Source organism: Apostichopus japonicus, chromosome 19, assembly GCF_037975245.1.
Source record: "Apostichopus japonicus isolate 1M-3 chromosome 19, ASM3797524v1, whole genome shotgun sequence".
Taxonomy (NCBI): Eukaryota; Metazoa; Echinodermata; class Holothuroidea; order Aspidochirotida; family Stichopodidae; genus Apostichopus; species Apostichopus japonicus.
In genome coordinates, this window is record NC_092579.1 from 19,763,327 (window position 1) to 19,779,778 (window position 16,452).

Genomic DNA, 16,452 nt, shown 5'->3' on the forward strand with positions numbered 1-16,452 from the left:
TTTGTTTGTTTTTTCATGCGAAATCAATTATGTGATTCTATTGATGACAAATGTACACTTTATATCCAATCTTGTGGCTAATATTCAACCGACATCACAATGTATAAAGATTATTGCACGGCACGTACTTCGACCTTTGAGTCGAACTGTGGTGTTAAAAGCATTTTCCTCTCTGTGTTTTGCATGGTTTAAATGAAAGCTCAAACGAGTCATACCTTAATGGGTCTGTCGTATAAATTCCAGGCTTTTTAAACCTTAACATGTATATACAGAATCACATTTGCGATTACTGTAAAAGTTGCGGTTAGTCGCTCTCACTATGAGTCAATGGCTATTATATGGGATAATATAAGATTACGGAGAACCGGGATGGTTGGGGCATGGGGCGGGCTAGGGGTGGAGGGTTGCTGAATGTTATTTTGAATCAGTTATGTGCATGTCTGATCATTTTAAGCTTGTTCATGATTACGACAATAAATACGTCATAAATGTATGTTGTCCATGTACAGCAGAGGCGAGTCAGAAGGCGTTTCAGGCGACTTATTGAGCCAGCGCCCCCCCCCCCACTTCACAAACACAATATACATTCCGATGTCCGGGGCCTCCATGGTGCCAAAACTGAGCTAACAAAATCACAACGACCATTTTCTTTCTTGTTTTCATAAATAATTGCAGTGAATGAGTATCAACGTGCCTATTCCTTGATCTGTTCTGTTACACTAAAGACTGGTTTATGGAAACTTTGACAAATTAACGGATCAGTTCAATAAACAAAAGATATCCATTTGGATGCATTTTTCTCTGATGTTACATTTATGGCTTTGTGTCAAGTGCAGTTTAGATGAAGTAAAGGTCAGGGGGTCCCTGCAGCTCTCATTCTTGTAACCGAGGCCCGTAAAAACAATAACCAAACTGTACCGTATAACCATACTGTACTGATGTGTACAGACTTTTATGATCGCAAAACCCTTAGACACCCTACTTTCCAACCTTATTTACTAACTATTAGAGATTTTGCTGTTTGATATAATCCATGTGGTATCCATTAACCAATTAGAACCATGCATACACTTTAAAGCCTTCCGAAGTTCGTTCAGTGGGTTAGTCCAATGTGCATTTCCCAAATGTCTTCCATCCTTTAGATGATAACATTGATTGAGGAGCTAACAATGTAATCGCCCTCAATTTTATCTCTTATGCTATTCGTTACCTGTCCGGTAAATATAGACACGGTTTTACCGCTATTGTTCAAAAGTCTGTGTACACAATATAAATATATATACATATGAGTGTATGTATGGTACACACACACACGATGCAGACGATATGAAGTTTGAAGCATCTTTCTGCGGGCGCGCCAAGAAAAAATCCTGAAAGTTTTGCTGATGACTCATTACAATTTAGCCTGTATGTACAGTAACACAATCTACATGTTACACGCGAGAGGATACGCCACAGCAGTCTGCAGCGGTCCACAAACATATAGGCCCATGACCATGGGGCTTCCATGAACCATTAGACCTGCTCCTCTTATCAGAATCCTCGAAAGCTAGCTTGCACTATGGACGTCAGGAATATTCCGCGAGCCAGAAAAGTGTTCCATCCCCGCCCCCTCCCCCAATAGCCATAGCTTTATAGGACCGTCGTTCTATTGTACATTGTTACATCACAAACGACTATAATTTGTGCTTACATTACAGTACAGACTCCAACATGCCTTTGACTACAGTATACCATATATTTCAGGTCTGTGATATGTCCTATGCCGTTATGAAATTCAATTACGTATTTTAGGCAAAGGTATGTAGGAAAGATAATAATGCAGAAGCAACTTAAGAAAACCATTCATTGTCCATGATTTTTCAACGCCCTTTGCCATGTTTACTCTTTTCATAAGTTTTCCATGGCCGTGGGATCATTGGCTTGCCCATACCGGGCTGACCCAAAACTGAAGGTTAATACCAGTCCGAGAAGGGTGCAGGGTGGATAGCCACTCGACTGTGTATACCATGCAGGTCAATTGCCAAAATTTATAGAAAAGGTTTTTGGTATTTCTCTATATCATAATCCAAGTATATATGGACAAAATTCCCTGGTTTATTACGCTTATTCTTTTATCCGAGAGCAATCACAACGTCCACAAAGGTACAACTTCGCAGAGGATGAGATGCTGGGGGGAGGGGGGGGTCTGGAACTCTTTAAAGCAGGAACCTCTGCAGATCAAAATGACAGATAACGGACAGTACTGCACTGATCCTGCTGTTGAAACGGAGTTGCCATTGCATTGGGTCGTAATGTAAACTGCAGCAAGTTACCTTCTACCACACCCCCCCCCCACCCTCACCCCTGACCTGTTCCCGCACCTCCTTGGCTAATGTGGCTATATTGTAAAGGGTCGATACCATTTTCTGAGTACGCTTCCTCTGATACAAATCATGTGAGCATACACATACTACATACACACACATACACGCAGTCTAGTCAGACTTACGTAGAGTACAATACCTCTGTATTTAACATATAGCTTATTAAAATTTATTAAATTAAGTCTCCTGTATATATCAATTTGTGCGTTCCCCCTTCATCGTTATTTTATTAATGAACTGTACTATTTCTCCATGACTCATGATCGGGAAATTTCATTACTCTGTTCCTCCAGGTGGGTAGTTCTTTGTTCAATTTCTACGGTTCATTCATCAGTTGGGTCTCAGAGAGTGATAAATGGATTAGCCAGAAATGTAATTGATCGCACGATCCACGAAATAATATTATTAGTGTCTACTGTAGTCTATATATGTTATTGTAGACACGCGCGTGAATGATCTTTAAAAAATTTGTAAAATAATAACATCAAATAAATACACAGTTCTATACATGCACATACATCTTATGTTTGGATTGGTTGATAACGTTTATCATATCTCAAAATAAGAGAGATTTTAAAAATCAAAAATTAATACAAGTTTGGACACGAAATATCATTTTGTCACGTGTGTTTTGTGAGTGCATTCCTGTACAGTTTTACATTTATTTATCAAAACTTGATCGAATCTGAAAATTAGGAGCCAGAGTACATATACAGGTTGAAAGTTCGGTCGGTGGGTAAAATTAGATCGTTTATTCGGCGTACGGATTTACACGGCTGTACGAGCAGGGTATTTTGGTATTATATGAGAAAACGAACTAAAGAAAAGGCAGGTGGAGGAAAGAGGTGCTAACCCAATCATTGTGGTGACACAGACGGGGCTACTGTCGCTAAGAGAGGTGTCACCTCGGTAAAATAGACAGCCGTATTGTCTCGACGACAATTGCACCGTCTTCAAAACTGAGTGACTAACTTCTATTTGAAGGTGAGGGATATTTACAGTTGGTTAAATAATTCTATAGACGCACTCTGTAAATATCAAATAAAAAGAAGACATAAGAAGTCAAGGTCTTAAGAGACGAAAATGTGTCCATTAGCTTGACATTGGGTTTTTATGATTATAACAACAAAAATAACCTTTCGATTAACCAGCTGGTGTGGGTGTGTTTGGTATGTGTTATAAACATACATGCGAAGGGTATTTCTTTAACGTTGCAATACCACTCCCAATATTTAAGAAACCTAGGCTATATTATGTATGCCGCAACCGTATACACATTCCTGTATAGAGGACGTAGTTGCGACTTTTAACGTATTATCCGGTACGGGGGTAGAAGAAAACTGATAACATTTGGCTACACTTCGTGGAAGGTCTCCAAGTGCTTCCATAGACTATCAATATTAACGTATATAAGCTAATGCACATGCCTACCATGCAGCCGTACTGTGGGCTATATAATGAGTGTAATATTAACTATAGGGACAAAGCATCTTAGAACTGCCAGGTCGAAGAACCCTATGAAATGGATGTAGTTTTCATATATGTATGAGTTGAATCAGGGAGCTGCTACTTGGTCCAAATATATTTCATTGGTTTTCGATGATACTCGCAACCAATCCATGTCATGATGGTGTGTGTGTGTGACACTCAATTTTTGTAAACACGATATCTCAAGATAGGAACCATGGATACTATGCATTCTTCATATGCTGATGCGTCATATTGAGAGGAAGAACCCTATTGGTTTTTTGTGGAGGTCAAAGGTCACCCGAGGTCACCAGACGTCAAAACCTGGAAACCTTGTAAACACGATATCTCAAGATATATAGGAACCATGGATACTATATATTCTTCATATGCTGATGTATCATATTGTGATGAACTCTATTCTTTATTATGGAGGTCAAAGGTCACCTGGGGTCACCACAGGTAAAAACTGAAAACCTTGTAAACATGATATCTCAAAATAGGAATCATGGATAGTTTTCATACTTGGTATGTGGATATATCACATTGAGAGAATCCCTATTCTTTACTGTGGAGGTCAAAGGTCATCTGAGGTCACCATGTCAAACATTGAAAACAAACTTGGTATGCAGATGCGTTATATTGAATAGAAGAGGAAGTCAAGGGTCATCTGGGTCACCAGCGCTCAAACTCTTTGAAACATGATATCTCATTGTAGAAATCAGGACATTTATACAATATGAGCTATTTCTGGTGAACAAACAGAAGTCTTATGTAATGAAATCATCGAAACCTCTATGCAATTGTGGATTTCGGTTTTCATTAATATTAACGTTTCTTAAAAGTGGTTGGTTACATCGAATTGCATAGCGACTGACTCGATAAGTTGAAGTTTTTCTGGTACTTTTTTACTAAGTGAAACCATGTTGTTGTGCATAGGAAAGGCAGCTTGCGGTTGTAACGTTCCTCAGTAAAATTGGCAAACAACCCCCCCCCCCCCCCCTCTCTCTCTTTCTTTCTCCAAGTCACTTAACGATTCTATCACACGTCGCTTTTGTTAGCGAAAATAAATGGGAAAAGCAACAGCTCCCATATTAAAATTCAAATAGAAAGGGACACGACGTGGAAGACGAGAGTGAATACAAAGCAAGACTGTGAACAACTCAATTGCAAATATACCTCGAAATAGGCAAACTCAAAATCATGAGAGGTACACAAAGCTGCATGTCTTCTATGTGTCTCGTCGTATCATTCTTGGTAAGCAATTTGCAATAGGCTATAGAATACAAAGAACAGCATCTTTAATTGCCATCGAATAAAGACTTGCCGTATCATTTAAATATGGAAAGCAAAAATATATTGCTTTGGGGGAAATTGGGGCAATATATATATATATATATATATATATCTATATATCTATATATATATATCTATATCTATATATATCTATCTATATATATCTATATATCTATCTATATATATATATATATATATATATATATATATATATATATATATATATATAAATATTATTATATATATGAAATGGCATATTTTAGGAAATATTGCAGTTACAATATATAGAATATATGCGGGGTCTTTTGCGAGGGCGAGTATGATGGACAGGGTAAAACTTAGATCAGACGGAAGGGGATATGAATGCCCCACCCCCTTCCATACACGCCTCGATACCCTAAACCAATCATTTCATTGGTTCTAGTTCTAACTGAGTTTAACCGAGTGTCTCCTGCTTCCCTCCTCCTAAAGAGATCATTGATTCGAAATGGTCAATAAAATCGAACCAAAACTGGTGATATGAGCTAAAATAATACACCCCCCCTCCCCAGAGAAGGGTCGAGGGAACGTCAATAAGCGACACATTTCATTCAATTTTAGAGTGATTCCTCGTTCACACATTCACCCTTGTTCGCTATGAATGGGCTCTTCCCGTGTAGCCGGCGTTAGATATTCCCCCCTCCCCCACAACACCGGTCAATGACTGTGTACCCCTGGAGCCCCCCTTCCACCAGAAACACACTCCTACGTCTCTGGTTTTCATGCATAGTACAGTTAGACTAGGCTCCAGTATAGTTCAAAGTTAGCGTAATCCCGAGGTTACTACATATACCAAAATCATATACACAAGGTCAAACGAACCCAAGTTGACGAAATGACAAATTCATTTATTCATTTTGTGTGTATCGAAAAACTTTGTCTACGCCTATACGGATGGTTTTATAATTTTGATATTAAGATCACGCTAGAGAAAAAAGAAAACATCCTTGCTTGATTGACTTGCTCGCTTTGAAGGTCTCACGAAATTAGTTCTTCGAAAAACTGAGTCCTTTGTGACAACTACAAGCCGTGAAAACATTATCAAACGGCTGTCCATAAAATTACGAACGGAAAAGATTCAAGCCTGACAAAACCACGGCATATAGCATCGAGTCAATTTAATGATATTGTCAAATCGATTCTCTTCTTTTTTTGTGTTTTCGGATACAGCTGTGCTTTTGGAGAAAACACGATTATATTTTTGAAGAAGTGATTAAGTAAACAATATAGCATAATGACGGATTATGTTTTGAGAACGAAAAGGTGGAAAAACTATGAAGAGAGAGAGAGATAATTAGAAAACAAATATTGGGGCTTAAAATATGCTCAAACGAGAAAGAAATTTCGTTTTACGTACATGAGTTTAGTACGCAAATAACTTACTGGCAAATAACTTAGTAACTCGTGTAAGGTATAGATACTCAGACAGACATAGGCCTCTACACTGTTAGTACGTGTACACAAATCAACACAGAACGACAATGGAAAGAGACGTATATATGATTTGGGTCAAAAGTATACTTTTAGAAAACAATACGCAACTTATATGTGGTCATTAACAAGTTGCACGGGAATATGGAAGCATAAACCACATATCTGTGTGTCTAACATGGGTTATCCAAGACCTACCTAACTGAAAATTCTGTAAAATTTAAGAATATTTGTTATTTAGGCAGATAAGCATATATACTTTATACTCACTGTATAGGCTTTGCATCATGTACTTTGCACTGACTCTAGGCTTGTATGCTATGTACTTTGAACTGACTCTATAGGCCTGTAGGCAGTGTACTTTGTACTGACTCTGGGCATGTAGGCAGTGTACTTTGCACTGACTCTAGGCCTGTTGGCTGTGTACTTTGTACTGACTCTAGGCATGTAGGCAGTGTACTTTGCACTGACTGGCTGTGTACTTTGTACTGACTCTATAGGCCTGTAGGCAGTGTACTTTGTACTGACTCTAGGCTTGTATGCTATGTACTTTGCACCGACTCTAGGCCTATAGGCTATGTATAATATCTTCATAAAAATGATCCACGCAGAGTTTTATCGAGATGTATGTCAAAATACGAAGTTGAAGGTCTAAGGCACTTTCAGCTTCCACAAATGTTTTGAATGGCTTTCTGGCTAGTTCCTACCACGGAATAACATAATGCGTCCAGTAACCATAGAAACAGACCACCATGGATTCATCTTTGACTCCAAAGTGCAGTAACAGTTCTGCGACAACAGAACTGTGTCCGGTGACCGGTCTATATACATTCAAGAAAGCTAGGGGCAAGCAAAGGTCTATCAACTTTATAGTAACACCTTACACGTTACACTCGCTTGATGTGAGTTAGATTGCACGCACTGTCGCTTGAAGCTAGAGGATAATTTTGTGGCTTTTCAAAAGCGCAAGAGGCAAGAAAACACTCTTTTATATAGACCTATAGTATTATCCATGAACAATCCCAGCGATTCCGAAGTCATGCATGGAGTAGCATTTTGTCTTCTAGTATTCTTAAAGTAAAGTATACTACGTTCACTCAGCTTGATACCACTTGACTATTTCTGTACGTTTTCGTTTTCATGCTTGAGTGTATGGATTGTCATATTTTCGCTGATTGAATGAAAGGATTTCAAGTTACCGGATCTTACGTAGTTTTGTGATACAGCCTATTAAGCTAACCACAATCATTATAAACGTAACAGCGTAAACTCATGGAGCGCCATCCATGATAAAAGAAGCACTAGTCTAGCGATATCGGCGTAGGCCACGCCTCTCTCTACCCCAGAAAAACTGGATAGGATCATGAGATGGATCGTTAAAGAGGGCGTATTAGAGTATAGGTGACCATGAAGTGGGGTCACTTAATTGAGGCTGAGGTCCAAATGCTATATCAATTTGGGTTAACTTTAAAATATGGAAAAGTGCAGCAGTATACAGTGGCGACAGGTATAAACGAAAAGCTCTTTTGAAGCACTTAGATTTTGGCGACAGGTATAAACGGAGCGCTCTTAAAAACATTTAGATTTTGGCATAACACACTAAGTACTATTTGGCTTTCCAAAGTTTCTTTGAGAGGCAATGCGAATGGTCGCAAGTAACGGTAAACACACTATATACAACAGGTACGTATGCAACCATTATCGAATGGAATATCTTTTTGGCAAAGCTGAACGGACACAATGAAGTGTGTTAATGACGTACATAGGTACAATATAATAGGTGCAATCATGAGTGTGTGATTACCATGTAAATTTAGTTTCATTTAACCGAGAATTGTCGAAGAAAATCACCGGAAGTTCAGTTACGCCTAAAGTGATAACCATTTTCCAATGATAGTCTTTATATACTTGGTGCTTGGTAAACAAAGTCATTTTATGTTCGTCCATTAAGTAACTAGAACTGGTTCCTAACGATGCCATTAACGGATGATTAGTTTGGGTAAATGTCAGCAACTCCTATATTAATGAGTCTGCTCAATTTATGCTCTGTTTAATACACCCTGGGGGATTGGTTAATAACCGGTATGCGCCTGGAAAAAGAAACATGTTTACAAAAGTCCTTCTCTCTCTTTCTTTCTTTATATATAATATAAATATAAATATAAATATAAATATATATATATATATATATATATATATATATATATATATATATATATATATATATATATATATATATAGATGTATATATAGATGTATATATAGATGTATATAAATATGTATATATATATGTATATATATAGATGTATATAAATATGTATATATATATATATATATATATATATATATATATGTATATATATATATATATCTCGTGAAGAATTCTTTTCTAGCTGACGCACCCGGCGTCAACAGATGAGTCGTGGACATAATCGTCATCATTAGGATGTGGGATACACATTTGCAACCCAGGTTATGAAATGACGGAACCTCCCTCCCCCCCCCCCTTTTCCATCCTTGTTGGATATTTAAGTGACACCCCCATAGTCGTGGGGCAGTATCAGAAGGGATTCATTAATTTAAGGCACCCGCAAACCCAACGCAGTCAGCGGTTTGCGAATAACAATTGCACAAAGACACCCTCTCCCCTTCCTCCTTTCCTATATAAACCTGCTCCACAAGAACGAAAACTTATTTCCTGATTCTGTCCATGGCCATTGCATTGACAAACACTATTTAAGTAAACACTTAAAACAAACAAGTGACAAACGCAGTTACGCACTGGTCAGCAAAAATAATTGTAGCTTTTAGATTTCCTTTCAACTCGGTGTTGGCTATATGAATACACTTCCCGTTGCATGTATTTTGCAGGAAATCAGCTTCGGCACTATGAACAAAACCGCCTTCGTCTTTTAGCGTGCTAAAACTTACGAAAATGATCCAAATAATACTTCCTTGACTGAACTTCTGACAACAAAGACAGGGTGTACAAAAGACAATATTTGCGATATGTCTCCGTCAGGGGATTACACTTAAAACTGAATGGTGACAGTAAAATTCTTACTGACTTCTGACTTTTCTACATGAAGCATTTTTTCTGGGCTATATCTTGGTGACAAGGACATTTTATGTGCCTTACACTTATAACAGTGTAGAACCACAAGCGAACTATAAATGACAGCTCTTTGCATGGTTGAAGTATTACGTCGCGGAACTGGGTTTTACAACAGTACTGACAGTTACTGCCAAAAACAAATTAAATATAATTTGACCAAACAGATATAATATGAGTTCAATGAGTGACAACACACGTTAACTGTTTACACTGAACTTGGAAACACTTAAAGCCACTTGAAAATGAAAAGATGCTTGGTTAAAGCAAACATGCATGATTGCGTGGTAAACTGCTATTTTATCACGGTAAACACATCCCGGCTTTAATCCAGCACATGCAATAGGCCTATCAGAAACTCAGCCAAAAGTGGACCGATGTCTATTCTCTAGGATGGAATATATTCAAATTTCCTATTGGTTTTATGATTGTAGAGGATGTAGGGAATGAAGGAAGGGGTCCCGTTACTGGATCTATATATGTGCCTCAGGTTATAGAGTGTAGAAGTATTTGTTCGCTGACCACCGATACCTGGAATCGAATTTGGTATTGCATGCGAGTGCAAGCTCCTGCGGTGACGAGCATTCCCATAATAGCCACGGTACTGTACTGTAACCCCTTCCTTATAATTTGCAGATTAAACTTGATATGAAAGCATTCAATTCACTTATATAATGTTAAGTTCTCGTTAGTTACATATAGCGATGAGCTATACATACATATCAATGACCTTATGCAGCTTTAGATCGTTCACCAGGAACATATAAGGAAATAAGAAACAGGAACCTCAAAACAGGAGATAAGTCGTTAAAAGTGAAGCCTGTTTATATGCCAGGTTTTTAATAACTTCCTCCGATGGCTCTGATTTAAACTCAGCTGAATTCCAAGCTGAAATCATGCCATATTATTATATGATCATGCAGACATAATACAGTAATTACTGTATCAATATTGTCATTTCAATGAAGTCTGGTTCGTTTAGTCAATAATGTATAGATCTATTATAACTTCTATAGCCAACGATTAACATGAAGGATAACACGGATGACTGCAGTCTACACACTATAGGCCCTATATAGTACACATGTGTATAGGCGGTAGGCCAGTATACCTTATACAGTACAGTCTATCGATCTGTATTACAGTATAGCGGAAGTCGGGAGCATGTCGCCTGTATAGATAGAACAAGTTATGCAATCACTGATACGTGTACCCGGAAAATGGTCCTATAGTCCAAGCCCCTCTGTTGATTTTACCGTATTGTTGCATCACTATATAGTCAAGTGGCACCTGGTGGATGTCGCTATCATCATTCTTGGGGGGGGGGGGGAGGGGGTTCACGGTAGTGACATATAGCCAATGCCAGTACTCGTTACTAGCGTCGGTGCCAACCAATGAAAATAGAGACGTGTTACACGAAAGTTCAATGTTGCGACAGAGGAGGCAGTGGACACGCCTCCTTTACCATTGACATCAATAAAAACCATGTATAATAGGCCTAAAGCTAATCTTTCACTTATGTTAGGAAGGGACGTAGGCTATGGTTCGCAACAAGTAACCAACGTTTTGGGTTGGGCCCTAATTTTTTTAGGACTGGGGTAGGGGGGGGGGGTGTATGCTACAATTACAAGACTTTCACTTATTCATAATCTTTAAGCGACCTTTGACCTCCAAACCAACACAAGAAAATATTGTAGGCTTAAAGTCACCGAAATGGAATCAATTCCAATGGTTTACATAACATGCGGTAAAGTTAAACCAATCAACCCTTCTTGTGGTATCGGTACAGCACATATTTAGTTTTAGGCATCTTGTGATTGCACGTGACCTTTCGCTTTCAGCAAACAGCAAATTGAGATCTTGTATTTCTCAACCGTGGCAATGTAAATTTGGATGTACCGATAAATTATAGTTCAGAACATGCATATTGCAGCCTCCTTGTGCAAGCCCAGGCTTCATAATACGGTCAAGTACGTATGCCTACCGTATAGGCCTACATGATTATGACCACAAACTTCCCACCTTCCGCAACGAAGAAATATTGACAAAGTGTGAACATGGGCGAGTTCTACGTAATCATATAGTGGTTGTTCATACAGCAAACCATGCAAAATATAAACCTCATTTTAGCGGCCAACCATAAGCTAGAGATCGACTTAAACAAAAGCGTCTACATAACGGGACATAGGGCCTACTTTTATCCGAACCGACAATTGCGATCATTGCAAAATATCTCCCCCATCTCCAGCCCCCCCCCCCCAACCGACCCAATTTAACTTACGTTTTACAGGTGGAACCAGTGGCGTAGGAAGGTACTTTTGAGTGGGGGGGGCTGAAGACTGATGGCCGGCCTGGGGGAGGGGTCTAAGGGGAGGGGGTGTCCCCCTCCCCTTTGGAATTTTTTTGCATTTCCAGGTAGCCTCAGATGCAATTTGGTGCAATATAGCACACTTCAACACCCACTCCATTTTGTAAACTTAATTTTGTATTTTCACCAGGCCTTAGATGCAATTTGGTGCTCCAAATGAGATTTTTTTTCTCATTTGGAAATGAAAAAGGGGTTTTCTGACTTGCGAAGCGGGGGGGGGGGGCGGAATGATACTTCCGCCCCTCCACATTTTTCACTGGGGGGGCTGGCGGTTCCTACGCCCTTGGGTGGAACGTACTGTTATATACAAAGACAGGTAAGAAAGTAACCAACACATCCTAATACAACCCCCACCCCCTTATCAACCAACCCCCCCCCCCCCCGTGTGCCCATCTAGGTCTCCTGATTCATGATCCTTTTCAAGTCAATTCAGTGCACATATTGTACCAATATCTCCTGACTCCATTTCAAGATGTAATGTCATGGGAGGTCTATTGTGCATTACACATTATCGCCACTAATGCAGAACCTATACAGACGTCCTGCTGATATGAAAACCCGCTAAAACTCTTCTTATTTACATTGGAGATTAACCCTTTTTTATGTAGGTCTATACCCCAGTCTATGATACACACACGTGCTTTTAGTAACATCAAATGTTATATCGGTTTTTCAAGCACCGAATAGATTCATGTAGCATAGACTTATATAGCGTACAACGTATATAGACAAGGTACTGGTTAGCATAGGTATTGGTTAGTCATCAGTCACAATTTTAGTCATAATCTAAAAAAAAATGCAATGTAGAACTTACGGTAGTACTTGGACATATTTTAATAATACCACTACCTTCCAGTCATATTACAGGATTAAATTGATCCCTATTATATCTTAATCCCGTCACTTCATGACACGTACACTAAACCCTAAGTAGTTTAATGTGAGCCCTTGCCCAGTGAAACACTCACCTTTGTGACTTTTCAGGAATACGAAGTTATTATCCTGTTCGAGTGTCCAAACTTGTTTGGTTTTCAAGGATGATCCGTTAGAATTCACCTTGTTACCAAATGATTCCATGGTAAGATATTTGCCCGCGGAATTCCTCAAACCAAATTTGTATTTCAGCTCTTCTCCAGCCATGTTGAAATTTCTCGTATAGGTAGCTCCAACTTAAAAACCGATACAGTAAATAAAACCCCTTCCACTGAATTGAACGCTACTGCTATCCGTTTAATTGCAGGTACTTTCACTGAGAGTGTACACACAGTGCTCACACGTTGTTGACGGACGATACTTTTCTCTCAACCAAACCACTATGCGCTTCTGTCACAACTAACCGTGAACGGATATTCCTCTACCAGTGTGATTCACGTGTGCAAATAAGCCTGTAGTCAGAAACACCCCTGAACTGCAATGTGGAATGAGTTGTATTAGTACTACTGGTGGTCGATAGCGTCTGTATAGCTTCTGCTGCAATAACACACACTCAACTGACAGATTTCTATCACACGCGTTTTCCAGCCGTCAATAACTATTGTTAGTGACAATTTTATCGCGAATGAATTATCAGGATAGAGAAAAAGCACAAGATTAAATATAGTTATATATTGCAGTTGACTTTGCACAAATGTTCTGTTTGTTCTCCCGAGACTAGATATGCTATGAGAGACGTTACAAGTCAATGACTGAAAGAGTGTCTACACAGTCGAGAGTAACTTTGTATTACAACCAGTGGAGATTATACAGTACTATGAAAATAAAACTAGGACCTTCCCTTTATTCGTGGATGATTTTTCTGTTTTTTTTTTGACCTGTCAAATTAGAGGAAGTAATTCCAACCTCCTAATGTAACCCAATCGCCGGATAGTCATATAGAAAGAGAAAAAAAAGGGATCTTGTTTGAACGAGGTTGTTGTTTACAAGTGAAGTCAATATCCTTGATAGGAAGTATAATAAAGTGCTAACAAAAAAGGGGCGTTGTCCGTTACTTTCATACTAGAGTTTCCAATCTACGCAGTGTATATACGGCGGGAATGGGAACGGCCCTGGAATATGTTTTCGTCAACAGCTATCTATAGTACGAATCTTGTACAGTAGGCTATACAATAGAAGCAGTAAGCCAGTCCTTGCATACACTTAATGCTTGTCTTTTGTGAATGTGCACATGGCGTCACCTTGTATGAATAAAAGGACTAGTGTTCACATGTATGAAGGGAAAACAACACGGGCCTTTCTTTTTGGTATTTTACCACTGAATTAGTCACCAATGCACACACAGGGAATAGTTGTGCACTCACATACAGACAAGCTTGTCTTGTTGCCCCAGGGGATCGTAGCAATTTGTTTACAAAATTCAAAGAAATCAGTGTGTAGGAGAAAAGTGGAGCGCATTCAACTCAAGAATCTGAGCAAGCATTATTTTTCAGAGAAGCGAACAAACGTCATTATAGGCCTACCGTAGCGATTGGGTTCGGTCTACACTCAGGGTTGACGCGACAAAAACTCCGATCATTTGTACGCATAAGAATGCAAATTAGGGAATATCCCCAAGGGATTAAAGAGTTGTCTATTTTGTAGCCATATATGGTATACTAAACACGCTGTAGGTTATAACGTCATATATGCAAAGTTAACATTTGAGGGGGACTGTACATACTAGACAACAACTCTGCTTGACGAAATCCATGCTTTATGTTCGATAACAATTAAACAAACCCAAAAAAGGTGAAAAGTCACGCTAAAATATAACAAAGTGCGAATCGGGCACAAGTGAATCAACAGATTTGAAAGGAATCTTTCGAGAGTGGCGGAGTTTCAATCCTTTTTCTTAGAAGGTGATAATTTTTTGTCTTTGTATTAAATTTGGTGTCGGGTTCAATCAGTGGATGATTTTGCTAAATTTAAAACTTCCTGGTTCAAGTTGCAACCTTGAAAACTTGCAACCTTGAAAACTTGCAAATTAGTAACTTTTCTGACATCATCCAGTCGGTAGTATATGTCTATGCATACTCATCATCCCCACCCCCCACCCCCACTCATAACAAGTCCATGTACCGACACAGCGTAGTGGAAATGGGTGGGAAGAGAAAAGAGGGTGCTGGAGAGGGGGGGGGGGGATAAGAGGACACCATATGAGGTTCCAATAACCTTTTTTTTTTGCACGGTTGCAGTGAGATCAACTCTGTAGGAAATGTCGTAGTAAAAGAGAGGAGGGGCATGCGGTGGTGATGTGTGGATGGGAGGGTGGGGAGGGGGGTAAGTGAGTGAGAACGCTATGGTCTGTTCCATGGGTGTCGGTCCATATTTGTTGAACCATTATACATTTTGTGGAGATTCAAGCGTTATGCAGTTGTTAAGTTTATGACATACAACGATGGGCTATACGGTTTTAGTTCAATAGTCTATAGTTTCTTTGATACACGGGCATCACGGCCCAGGCCCAGAAGGGGATCGGAGGGAGGATATACAGCCCTGGGGCTCGGAGTCAATCATGGAACCCGGGAGAATTTTTTGGCCCAGTGGCAGGGGAAATATGGGGAAAGGAATATTGTTCTATTATTTTCACATTATAGCCTAGAAACACGAAGAGTGCAAAAATGGGGCTTGGCGACACAATTGTTCCCGGGCCGAAAACGTGGCTCTCGAGGCCTCTGATCACGGCGTGCTGACGAACCATTATTTCTGAAGTAACAAGAGTACAACGTGATGAGAAGTGGACTGTTTCTTTGGAGGAGGAGGAGGAGGAGGAGGAGGAGGAGGAGGGGATAAATTGCCACTTTAAGTTACTGCCCCACTTCCAAAAGACTTGTGGAGTGTTAGCTCAGTGGTTAACACCGATGCCTTTCAATCATAAGGTCCCCGGTTCGAGTCACTCCCAGATTAATGTATGTCGTTCAGTTACAGAGTTGTTGACAATTAACAATTCATAATCATGGACGTTAAATATGAATGTAAGAGACTGACTTCGGGGAGCTTGCGGCTTTGAGAAGCCAATGAGGCTTCTTCTCGAGTTCCTGCTTGCAGGAGGATCTAATATACATACATACATAGGCCTACATACCTCAAATTTTTTGACTTTCCTACGCCGCTCTCATTGAAGATAGACGTTATGTAAGTTGAAGAGAGTAAACAAAACAAAGTATATAATGGAGGGCAGTCTTTGCTATTGCAAAACGCCCAAGATTGCAAGATTTCAGCAAGTATTTGGCTGTTTGCACAGCGATGAAAAACCTTGACAAATTGCCATATTTAGGGACTATGTAGGCTAGAATATCATATTGACCTACATAAATATGTTTTACCTCACTAATGGTCAAGTAATAGATATGAGGCGTAGCCGATGACTCTCGAACTGTCACACAAACTTTAGGTAA

General features: G+C 39.4%; 1 protein-coding gene across 1 annotated transcript in view; it reads right to left on the minus strand.

Annotated features, from left to right (window-relative positions):
* Window positions 1-13,871, minus strand: part of LOC139960683 (protein singed-like) — a 39,176-nt gene extending 25,305 nt beyond the window's left edge. The window contains exon 1 of the mRNA XM_071959234.1: window positions 13,048-13,871. Within this exon, the coding sequence (XP_071815335.1) occupies window positions 13,048-13,219 (172 nt within the window). The 5' untranslated portion in view covers window positions 13,220-13,871. The remainder of the gene's footprint in view (window positions 1-13,047) is intronic.
* Between the last annotated feature and the right edge of the window lie 2,581 nt (window positions 13,872-16,452).